Genomic DNA, 12,997 nt, shown 5'->3' on the forward strand with positions numbered 1-12,997 from the left:
AGGGAAACGTATTAAAGAAGATTATATGAAATTCTTCAGTGCCTTTTCATAAGACCAGTACAAGTTCCAAGTCTCAGTGTGACGCACGGGTTCAATGAAACCAGAATAGAATCGCTAGAATAGTTTTTCATGTTTACCAACCATGAGCTGAAGCAACCGTAGCACCTTTAACTGCAATTGGCGCCTAAAGATAAGACAAAATTATTGATTTTGTGATGTTGAACAAGACGTTTGATAAATGACGCCGTAAATCCAGATCACTGATTTTGTACATAATGTTTAGACTGTAACTCTGAATCTGACGTTTTTTGCCATTAAAGATATGTTGCACAACATTTTTCAAATAAGTCTCAGAGACAGTTCAGGGTACTTTCAGTTAAATTTGATGAATTGCCATTTAGGAAAATAGGCCTATTCACTTTCTGGTAGAAAGGAAGATGAGAGGATCAATACCATTGTCTGTTGAACATAAGGAAGGTTGAATACAGCCACAAAGACAAAGGGAAACAGGGAGCCTGGCTCTTTATTTCTACAGTTCACAAAACCTGCAAGCTTGCCAATTACCACCTTTTACTTAATATTTAACATTTTATGTAATATGTACAAAAAATGTAGTGTGAAACCAAACTTTTTTTTGTATACAAAAGTATAAAAAAGTATACAAACAACTACGGTACTCAGTAGCGTACATACCTCCGCCAAGGCCCAACATTCACTAGATCCGAATTTTTATTTGGATCTGAACCTAATTGCACAAACTCATAAATATCAGTTCCCTTAAACATCCCTGATTTTATTTCCTCAAGATCCATGAATTATTATGAAATCAAAGAAAGTGTTGAAAAATGCCTCACGATCTCACAACAAAAACAAAAATCCTGAATCTGACCCCCTGGTCCAGATCTGCACCAAAATCTATTGGGTTCTTCCTCTGATCTATGCTTCCACCAAGTGTCATGGTAATCCGTCCTGTAGTTTTTCAGTACTGAAATTTCTTCATATTTCTTATAACAAACAAAAAAACAACCACTAAATAAATCCGACGGGAGAAAACATAAATTCCTGTAGCAAAACGTGATCATTGGACAAGCTTGTATTTGGGCTTTGTTACTGTTTGATAACAGTTACCCCCCGTTTCCAGTCTGTGTGCTAAGCTAAGCAGTGGTTCGCTGTAGCCTTATATATAACTAACAGCTATGAACAGGAATCAATCCTCTCATCCGACTCTGCCAGAGAGAAAATAAGCATTTCCCCAAATCATCAGTTCAGCTAATTTAACATCCAGGTAAACATCCACACAATCTCTATTCTACAAATTACGACAAATAATGTTGATGACTAGTACATTTAGTTTTAGTGTGTGTAGGCTAATAATAGTGAAAGTTCTCTTCCCAGAACTACACAATACGCATTAAGCTGCCTACACACATTGTGGGGAATCCTCCACACTAAATGCCTGAAAATGATTCATACGGGTTATATGAATGTGATATCACCTGTAAATGTTTTTCAAGTACTGGCCCACAAACATCTCTCATTTGAGTTGTTTTTGCTCAGGCTGAAGGCAGAAATAGGGACTTTGGGTCCACTAAAGGCCATGCGAGGAGACTTTTGCTCCGGAGTGAAGGGAGAATGCCTGCTTGAGGGATTAGTGTTACAGCTAGGGCTTATGTTAAGGTTAGGGTTGGGTACTTTGTGTAAAGGATTATAAGTTTGCAAATAAATCTACACCAACGTCCTTGCATGAATAATGACCCTGGTTTCAAAGTCTGAAAACAGCCAAGATGAATTTGCGGGGACTAGGAGAGTGGAATTGTGAAGGTTATATACAGTACATACTGTACTTTATCAGGAAGTACTGCCGGGAAGAATGAGGTCTGTTTGTTTGCTTCAATTTTCTACAGGGAATTGATTCCAAATGAAACCACAATGGGTGCAAATCTCCTCCATAACACTTTTGTCCCTGAAAAAACTAAAAGGATGTCAGCTTAAAAAAAACTTGGATGTCAATGAATGTCTCTGCTGGGTGGACTGATGCTGAAAATAAACAATATTTCATATGATGGAGCAACAAAGATTGGAAACAATCTTAGAATTTAGACTAGCTAGAATTTGGACTCAACAATGTTTGCAACAGGCGAATGATGTTTGGTCTTAATCCAGTACATTACTCATCTGAATAAATTCATGGAAATGGATTCAATCATACGCAGCAACAATAGGTCACACGGCCTCCATTGTGCAACACGTAATAGCAACCTGACAAATGAGGGTCACAACTTGCTTTCTGCACAACAGTCCTTTCACGCTGACACAGTGTGACACAGAGTTTAAATCCTGTTTGTTGTCGGTGTGACGACCAGACCCTGACACTGCCTTGCTTCAGCCTGGCTTCAGCATGAATGAGTGAACATGGATCCCTGTTACTTAAATCCAGAACAGAGTTAGGTTTATTATCTAAATTAAAGAAATGCAATAAAGTTGCACAACCTTTGAATATAGCAGTGCTGTGTAGAGATCTGAAGCTGCTAACTCGAGCCCTGTGTAAACGTGGCAGTGCAGGTTTATAATTATGACTATTGGGTTGGTATGAATGCTCAAACAGGCTGAATGAGAGCATATTGTCCTGTGTGTCATCCAGAGGGTTTGGCCCCGTTCAGACCTGGTATTAACATCAGTCTTAGGCGATCCTACTAACTAAAGTGTGGACACCCGACCCAAACCCATCTGGACCTGGCTGGGTTCGGACAAACTGCAATTCGGGTTCAGTCGTGCTGGCTGCACTATCTACTTCACTTTTATGCTCCACATGCATGTAACGGGGGGGGGAAACATCAGGCTCCGTCAAGTTTGGACAGAAAATTAACTCTAGTGTGAAGATTCATTAAAGATCTGACCACTTGGACCACATGAGGAGGCAATCTGGGACGCATGTGGCCCCATTCCTTAAGCAGTGTGAACACAGAAGCGACCGGGGGACCCGCTCCTCAGATGACATCCTCTGACCTGCTACAGTTTCATAAGGAACTGTAAATATCTTTACACTTCTCAGTGTTTCTCATACATTGATTTGTTTGTAGCCAACCCCACAATATCAACATTGACTGCCACATATTGATTTTCTATTTCTTTTTAAACTATTTCAAATGAGTATCTTGTATGAGCTGCACACAAAGCATTGATTTACTGGCCACCCACTGTCCCTGCTCTCTCTCTATCCCTCTCACAATGATCAGTGCACACACACACACACACACACACACACACACACACACACACACACACACACACACACACACACACACACACACACACACACACACACACACACACACACACACACACACACACACACACACACACACACACACACACACACACACACGACCTGTATGCAAAGTCAGACTGGCTAATAACATCATTTGGCCTTAATGATAAGTAGTGGCGTACGTGTGTGTTCCCATAAAGAGCAGGGACGTGAGATTGGATCACAAGTGGTCACATGTGGAGACACATTCTAATGCCAGGTGTGAAGTGATGCACTTAGAGTTGTCCACTTGGGATGGGATCACAGAAGATGGATGTCAGTACCAGGTCTGAGCGAGGCACCATCCTCCTCCTCAGCTCTGATCCCCCGACCACCATGGCCAGTGCATGGTGAAGGACTGCTGTTCTAAGTAGCAGCTTCAACACTCGTGTAGTTTCATAAGAGACATAAAGTGCAGCTTACTTTCTCTTTCTCGCACACACCCTTACTCATACAAACACAAATTTATCAGCTGCATTATCTGGGGAGTACGATGTCTTAAATAGATAATTCCCAGACTGATAATAGTAGTTGCTGCTGTAAAAGTGAAATGCTGGCTGTTTCCTCTGTGAACGATATATCAAAGGAAATATACAGATTCACTATTCAAGTTTTATTCACATTTAGATAGATAGAGCTATGATAATAAAACCAAAGTAATGGATTTCTTCACACTTCCATATTTCTAACCAAAGCAGCTACTCTGGACAGATTTAAAGCTGCTGACGATGAAGATGACCTTTATTCTAATATTGACAATGGATCACGTGTCTTGTATGTGAAGAGGTCAATCAAACCGAGGAACCCACAGAGAACAATCACATGAGTCTGCAGCCTTACAATGACTTACAGCTCATTGTTTCACTTTCTGCCACACAAATTTACTGTTGTGGTTCATTCTCACCTCTCCGACAGGGATTTTTTATAAAACTTTACATGCACACTGTGCTAAATTCTTCAGGTGGCCATTAATATCACTCTAAATGAATACGAATGTCACTCTGCATCTGCTCGATGTGTAAATAGACAACTGTTAGTCAATTTACACTGCAGCTAATTTTCAATGTATAGCCCAATATAAGTAGTAGATAGTATATAGGCAATTTCATACCCAGATAACAATGCATATCATGAAATAGCACATTTTCTGTCAAATCTGTGAAAGACAAATCAATGAATAATTGACCCAATAAAAATTACCTATTTATTATCACATTTTGAAAAATATTTGACAAATAAATAGATACTTCTATTAAATAATTGTTCTCCTTTTATGTTGAACAGAACCTCTGTGCAATTCTTCAATAAAGCATATTATATACAAAGTACATAGAAATATAGTTACAAATGGAAAAAAATATATTGGCCTACAGTATGAAAATGGATGAAAATCTAAACAAAACATATACTGTAAAACTCTAACGGCAAAAGACGCTCCATCTGTCGGTTTTTCTGAATTACCCCTTTAGTACAAATACCCTGCCTGCATCTGTTCCATGTGGAGGAACAAAGTGTTGTTGACGAGACAACGACATAAACAACAGAGCATAATATGACCCAATAGATGTGTTTCTATCGTCACACATTGTAAATCACCTTTATGTGACTTTTAGTAAGAATTCAATCAATCGGGTGAGCTGTCTGCATCTTATCACCACTTTCCAAACACTGCTCACTCATCCATATCTTCAAACTCAACTGTCTGCTCTCTCTTACCCATCATTGCTCTCATTCCAAAGATTGTGCATGGCTCTGTTTTCAAAACATTTGTTACTAGGCACCACTGTGTAAAAAAAAAAAAGGAGTGGAAATTGGCTTTCCCCCTCCATGAGTAATGTTAAACCTTTGGTCATCATGCAGGAAGGATTTCTGTCACTTTGACCCACGAAAATAAAGAACAAGTTAATAAGACTAAGAATAAGTTAATTTCCAGCCAAGGCAGCCTCCACCTCAGCATTTGGTCTAAGCTACAAATCAAAGACTCGTGGCAGAGAGGGCTTAGCATTTGTATATGCTTACCTTCAGACAGTGTTATAAGTTACTGGCTAATGTATTGTGAATATTTATGAGTGTGTTCATGATTCCCTCTGAAGGTTTCTGCTCATATTCTTTCTGAGGGCCTCCTGAGACTGTTCAATCCTCCCTCCCTTAAATAGCCCCATCTAGATAGCGTATCTCCATCAATGTGCCACAACACCAAAGTGGGTCAGGGGCTGTTCTGACAAGCTCGCTCACATAGACATAAGTGCACTTTGGCTAAAATAGATGTCAGCTTTTGAAAGACTTCTACCGTGTTTTCAGGCAATTATGAAAAAAGTCTCTTATCTCAGCATTGTTAATGTCTCTTGAAGATTCAAGATAGAGTGGAGAAGTGGAGTTAGGAAAAGTTTTTTCCTAACACAATTATTTGCCCTCTTCCTGAGAGTTAGACGAGAACACTGATACCACTCTTGTACCTGTCCATTCAATATGAAGCTGGTGGGCATGTTGATGACGTTTCTAACATGCAACTGATGTGAAACTGGAACAATGCAATTATCTCCAGATAAAAGAAGCAGCAGGTTGTGTTATAGGTTGTGACCTGCCTCTATCTGCCTCTCCTGTATGCTCTACCCAGGCAGAACCCCTGCCTGAATGTTCAAGACATTTCCTATTGTTGTACGTACATCTGACAATCTCCTGCTGTTTTCTTTATTTGTGAAAATACAAACTCCGGAAAATTTCTGGACCCAGTTTTCTGGACATTTTAAGGAGTTCATGTCTGAAAATGTAGCAAATAATGGTATTTTACAAACAGAATATATCTTTGAAGCTTAAAATACTTTCTTTTTTGTTTAAAAAAGAAATATGGGGAGCAGTTTATGTTGTTGTAAGGTTTTCCAGAAAAAGGAAATTATGTTTAACCTTAGTGTCTCACTGGGACCATGGACTAATATTTCACATCGGGTATGTGGATGCTGCACTGTCAGTCGTGTTATCTAAAGTTACACTTTGTGAGTACAGAATTTCATTATTAATGCTCAACAACATCCATCATCAAGTTGTCTTTACTCTAGAAAAGCTGTTGACAAAAGTACTGGATGTTTTTTTTTTCTGCTCAGTGAGGTGGCCATGTCTGGTTTCAGTCATTTCAGGTATTTAAGCAGCCAGCAACTAAAGAACTGCTCTCAAACCACATATTTATAGCGGAGTTAAATATACTCTTCATCTGCTATTGACATTAACTGTTTTCCTACATGTTGCTTGGGGGACATAAGGTCAGCAGCAGACCAGGACCTAACAAATGTACTTTGTTTTCCACATTGCCCTCAGCTGTAAAATAAAGACACAGTGGTGACCTTTTGGCCATTGTGATGTTGGTATCACCACAAAAAGAGCCATACTGCTGGGCCAGTTCTAAGACCTCACCACCAAATGTTCCAGCACAGACGACCACGTGGGAAAACTGTCAGGAGGAGAGAATGACTGGATGGTGACTTAATTAACAAAGAAGGAACCTGTGCTGCTCTCAGTAAGAAGGATGTGGTTTCAATGAAGAAGTTAAAAGTTTAAGGGAGGAAGCATAAGAGAACATAAAATGCAGAAGTAGGTATTTGAGGTACAGAAGGCTGACTTAAAAATAAATAAGTAGATCCCTGCACAAAAATATAGAAATGATTTTTGTTGAAATGCTTCCAGCTGCTTATACTGACCAGATCTCAAGCCCACGTCTCCATTTCTTTTTTCTATGGAAGGTGTTTGCTCCAGCCTGAGGTAAAATCACCATTTCCGAGGACTTGTGATCTTTTTTTCAATGACATCACTTTTATGGAGTGAAACAATGCGAGTACTTTCATTAGGGCCTTTTCCACCAGTCCCCCAATTAGCAGCACTTTCTGAACAATTTGAGACTGTTCGTGGAGGTACCCTCCGGGAAACAAAGCAGCAGTTTAGACCCAATTAAACTTGGGGGTTTGTTAGTGGCCCGGGGACAGGCTACAGCACAGACACAGTGAGAGAAAATCTTTAGAGGTCTAGAAACTGGAAAAAGAAGTTGAAGGCAAGTTGGAAAACAACTTTACTAGTAGCACATGTGGTTCAAAGGGCTCGGAAAAAAATCAAAGGGGATAAGAGGTTAAAAGAAATTAAGCTCTTATATATAGCTTCCTACAAAATGCAACAAATTACATATTGACCAATGTCTGTTAAGGCTGGCATCAAGGTTGGTTTGTAAGTTACAAGCACCCTGTAAAAGTTATCTAGTAGATATCACATTCAGTATAACTGACGAATGTGTGGCCCATTATAAAATAATTGTCAGGATATTTCCCTTAGAGGCTCTGTCATGTACTAAAAAAATCATATTGCGATGATTTTAACAGATGTTGCAATGAGTTGCAATTTTAGAGGGAATGGTCATTTTTGCAGTTTATCTTAAATAAAATAGTGTGAACTAGAATTGCACTCAGTAGAACACATTCCTCTGCCAAGGCCCAACAACCCCCCCCCTTAAATTGAAACAAGCCTCATAGCTAAGACCACATCACGTTTCTCAGCTACACATCGGTGGTAGTACGGGAGGTTTCAAGCTCTATTTGTTACTGCAAAGCAGCTGAAGAAAGGAGAGACCCCAATTAAACCACATTTAAATCCACTAAATCCAGATTTTTATTTGGATCCACATGAAATTACCGACACCAAGTAACTAAATATATTTGAATTTTTTCATCAAGACTCACAAATAATTCTGTTAGAAATCAGTAAAAGAAAGTAATCCTGTTAACTAGCAAACAAATAAACAAAGGCAGATGAAACCATAACCTCCTTGGCAGAGGTAAAAATGATGGTAACGTGATTTTTGTTGGGGTCTGTGCCTAACAAGCGTTTTCCCTTACAGCTGAAGAATATGATTTTTACTTTTTTACTCTTTAAAACTTGATTCTTCATTTACAAAAGGCGGGCTATGTAATGATACCTTTTACCTTCATCAAAAAACTGCAGCTCCTGCAATGTGAATATCTTCACCATGTGGCAAAACATACAGCACAGTACATGTTTTAGTAAGGTTGAACTGTGGTGGTCTCCTCTGGTACACAGCCCAAAGCTGACACATCAAATCAAGGCACAAAGTAAGGAAGTAAGGAAATTTTCACTAAAACAATACCAGCACATCGAGGCAGGGACTGTTTGTTTTGGAGGCTGGGTTTCTCGGCTGTGGACCGATGAGGAGGGAGGGACTGCAGGTAAGTACGGGCTCTGTGAGTCTATCAGTAAGGTGGTAATTTATGTGGATTCTGCTTCCCTAAGAAGCTCACAGCTCTGGATTGCCAAGTGCAATGAGTTGACTTCAAAGGCAGGGAGAAGCATTTATGGCTCGACTATGAATCTCACCAAGTGTGGCTCGTGGTTTTAATCAGTCGTGCGCGTTAAGTCCCACCGATTTTAATGAAATGTCAAATTTAGAAACCAGATTAGCTTTACGGCAAATAGTGCACCTTCTCAGTAAACGTCATCTTAGAATTCTTCTGAGAAGCTTATGGACTCAGTCACAGGTCAGACATTCCCTGGATGAATGTGAAGCATTATATCTTTGAAAAAAAATAAACCCACATTCTCTTCTTTTTCGCCTGCAACAAATGTAAGAAATTTGACCCTTTTTTCCTTTCTTACCAAACAGCGGAGTGTGTGAGTGGCGCTGTGAGGCTTAATAGTTTCCAGAAGTTGTTCCAGCTAGGCTCTGAAGGTGTGTGTTAGTAGGGGGAGCTGTTTCTGAACCGTTTTCATCTGCCTGCCTGCAAATCACAATATGACTGCTGCTGGGAGCGAAGGCGATCTATAGCCGGTACAGTCCAGGAGACAAAGTCAACAAGCATACTGAAACTTATATATAAATATATATATATATATAACCACATGTGTGAACAGTAAGAAAGCAAATTCAGTTTCCTTTCATGAAAAACACTGACTCTAAAATCTTCATTGCAGATAAACCAGGTAGGATGAACACAACGTTTTCTAACTTCGGTTCATTAAAACCTCTGCACACAGCGTTCAGCAGACAAACAGTATCTTGTAGAACTGTTTGAGGAAGGCTGACTAATGGCACGGAATAATTCTAAAGTAGCTCGAGAGCAAGAACACAGGCCAAGGAACAGACAAGTTTAAAACAGGCACTGCACTGATTCAAAGCAATGACACACACTGCTACAATATATGGCCGTGTTGACGGCAGCACTAAACATCTGAGCTCAGAGATGAGGAAAACTAACTGCAATGGGTCCATGGATTATCCACAGCGTAAATCTAAACTGCAGCACAGAAATAAGACATAAAAGCCACAGATCAAGCCCACTGGAGCCGGGGAAAGATGACAGTGTTTGTTTGCCACACAGTAAAAAAAAAAAACTGTTGAACCAGACTCAACAGTTCTATCACAGCTGCACATCAGACATTTGTCCTCCTCTCTGTCACTGAAGAAATTAAAAACTATCCTGTGTGTGTGTGTGTGTGTGAGTGCTGCCTCCACATTTAAACCAACGTATCGACCTGGAAACAAGTGGTTTGAGGGGGGGGGGGGGGGGCACTAAGGCCTGTGCTGCCTCTAAATCGCTGAATGTCGGTGTAAATGTGTGAGAGAGAGTGAATCGAGAAGAGAAAATGTGCGATCACTGCTGTGACATTGCACATTTTTCACATGTGGCACCGGGAGACAGAAACAAAAGAGCGCTTTAATTGCCTCGGTGTCATCCCTCCACGTTGCTGCGCTCATTCCTCCTGATCTTATTCTCACCGCGCAGCGCAGCGCAGCCACACGAACACAATGAAGCCCTGCTGCGAGCATTCTGCACGGACACACTCTTGTGGGGCTTCTACGCGTTTTTTTACGCAACACTCGGGTTTTCCTCTGCTTACCATCAAGAGCCCCCGCCGGAGTGGTTACTTCCAAACTGTGCAACAATCCCAAGAAGAGCAATCCCGCTGCCAGCATGTTGGCCGTGGTGCGCAACGCCGAATCTTATCCTGAAAGAAAATGTGTCATCAATCGCCTCCTTGGTGCTTGTCAGGCTGGAGGTTGCAGACGGGCGACGACGTGGAAAACCGTGCCCGGGCGGTGATGCTCCTCACTGGGGATCCGCTCTCTGCGTGCGCACCGCGGCTGCCGCTGTCTGCCCGCACTCGGAGGGTGATTTCTGCAGACTGTCAAGTAGAGAGAAGGGGGCTTCTTCTCCCCCGAGCCCCGCGGTGCTTCTTAGGGTCTCCCTGGGTGCATTGACAGCCCTGTCACCCACACACACTCACACACACAAAGGCTAGCGGGCTGAAGTGAGCATCAAGCTAGCCCGGCTCGCAGTCGAGATGAAGACGGAGAGCTGACCCGCCTCTGCTCATGCAGTTGCCCCGTCTTTTGTGTCTCCCCGGCCCCCGGTGAGGAAGAAGCCCGCAGGAGGAACTGAAGGAGTGGATGAAACGAGCTGCTCTGCTGCCCGACACCTCCTCTGCTGCTGCTGCTGCTGCTGCTGGCCGCAGATTGAGCCTGGAGCCCCGAGCCCAGTCACTCACTCACTCCGTCAGTCAGCGGTGACGTCGCAGCAGCGGCGGCTCGGCTGGCCCTCCCCTCTCCCCTCTCCCCAACACCCGACCTGCACCCCTTCATCCATCCATCCATCCATTCACCCCTCCATCAATACACTCATCCATCCATTCATACATCCATCCATTCACCCCTCCATCAATACAGTCATTCATCCATCCATACATCCACCCATACACTCATCCATCCATTCATACATCCATCCATTCACCCCTCCATCAATACAGTCATTCATCCATCCATACATCCACCCATACACTCATCCATCCATCCACCCCTCCATACATCTATCTATCCATCCATACATCCATCCATAAATCCATACACTCATCCATACATCTATCCATCCCCCCATAATACAATACATATATTTAGAAGAAGAAGAACAACAACAACAACAACAACAACAACAAGAATTAAGAGAAGAACAACAACAACAACAACAACAACAACAACAACAAGAGGAAGAAGAAGAAGAAGAAGAAGAAGAAGAAGAAGAAGAAGAATTAAGAGAAGAACAACAACAACAACAACAACAAGAAGAAGAAGAATTAAGAGAAGAAGAAGAACAACAACAACAACAAGAGGAAGAAGAAGAAGAAGAATTAAGAGATGAAGAAGAAGAAAAAATATTTTAAGGCCAACCTGGCAAGATTTTTGATGCAATAACTGATGAGACTTGATTATATACCTAATACATTTTTTTTAAACACGTATTAATATTAACACACTAAAATATTTTAATCAAAATAAGATCAATATTTATTGCTCCTCAAGAAGACACTCACAATATCACTGGGGTGATACAGATTTACAATGAAATAAAAAATCCTGTGATTAAAAGTAATCTAACAATAACATTTTAAATTAAAAGGTAAATGCTTAATTCAGTAGACATTTTGTGATAGTCGAACCATCTGGCTCCCCATTTACTTTTCCATTTGCCAGTAACATGGTAGGTGATGGTGGATCAGTTTAATGATTTATTAGTTCTTAACACTTGAAGCAGCACCCTGGATTCATCACTCCCACATCAGCTGCTGTCTCCTATAACAAGGATCCTGCAGAATGCTGTCTGTATGTGGGCCTCCTCCCAGAATGAGATGAAATGTCCACAGAGGATTCAACACTGCATCTATCGCAGGATCCCGCCCTCAATTTCAGGAGGACCAGTGTCCAGCATGCAAATGAATTTTGAGATAGTGATGACCACTAAAAGTTTCACATTTTGGCATTTGCATTTAGTGACATTTGGAGCAGACCCTGGAATAGCTTTGTCTACCAATTAATTAAGTTTAGCAGAGAAATGTCATCCTCAGAAATATGATCCTGTATGGTGGTGGTGCCTTGGCTATAATGAGGACTGGAAACTGATACATGCTTTTTGCCTTCAGTACCCATGGAATCCCTTCTGATTATAATACTAAAGAATTAATCAATTTGTCACAGTGTATTTTACTTGCCATTAATACATATGGTAAAATATCAACATTAAGACAATTTATAATAAGGACAATTTATTTTGTCCACATTATCCACATATGTTTGTGAGTTAACCTGACCAACCTGCAGGGGTCATCAGTCACACGAACCCTCTGGGGCTTCCCACCAATATACACTGCTAATTGGGGTTTTTAAGATGTATGATCAAGCTTGAGGTGCCACTAAAGAATATTATGGTCGGGCAAATTTTTTTTTGCATCTGCAATATATGGAAAAAAAAAGCATGGTTAGAATCACAAAACCTTCAAATGTCAGAGTATTCCTCAGATTGTTATTGACCTGAGTGCTGCATCAGACACTTAAGACTACCACACCGTCCTCACCGCTTAAAAAAACAACATAATGTTGACTAATGTTGAATATATTTCTACTCCTCTATGCTGATGACACCCAGTTATACCTTTAAACTAACAACACGGCTCTGACCTAGCCAATGTCCTTACATTTGAATATTTTTTACTTCATTTAATAACTGTGGATCAATGGGCCATCAATTAAATGTGGGGTAAATGGTTTGATTCCTCACTCCCCTCCCTCACTCAACTGCTCCACAAAATGTAATTTTAAATGGATAAAAGAATCTTCCAAACATGTTTGAGAGTCCAATCTAAGTCGCC

At 40.9% G+C, this 12,997-nt stretch overlaps 1 protein-coding gene across 2 annotated transcripts in view; it reads right to left on the reverse strand.

The window, feature by feature from the left end:
* The window catches only part of LOC117761668 (low-density lipoprotein receptor-related protein 1-like), a 100,812-nt gene extending 89,985 nt beyond the window's left edge, over positions 1 to 10,827 (reverse strand). For both annotated transcript variants that reach the window (XM_034585764.1, XM_034585763.1), the window contains exon 1: positions 10,199 to 10,827. In XM_034585764.1, the coding sequence (XP_034441655.1) occupies positions 10,199 to 10,274 (76 nt within the window). In that variant the 5' untranslated portion in view covers positions 10,275 to 10,827. The remainder of the gene's footprint in view (positions 1 to 10,198) is intronic.
* Between the last annotated feature and the right edge of the window lie 2,170 nt (positions 10,828 to 12,997).

The sequence above is a fragment of the Hippoglossus hippoglossus genome, chromosome 5 (genome assembly GCF_009819705.1).
Source record: "Hippoglossus hippoglossus isolate fHipHip1 chromosome 5, fHipHip1.pri, whole genome shotgun sequence".
NCBI lineage: Eukaryota > Metazoa > Chordata > Actinopteri > Pleuronectiformes > Pleuronectidae > Hippoglossus > Hippoglossus hippoglossus.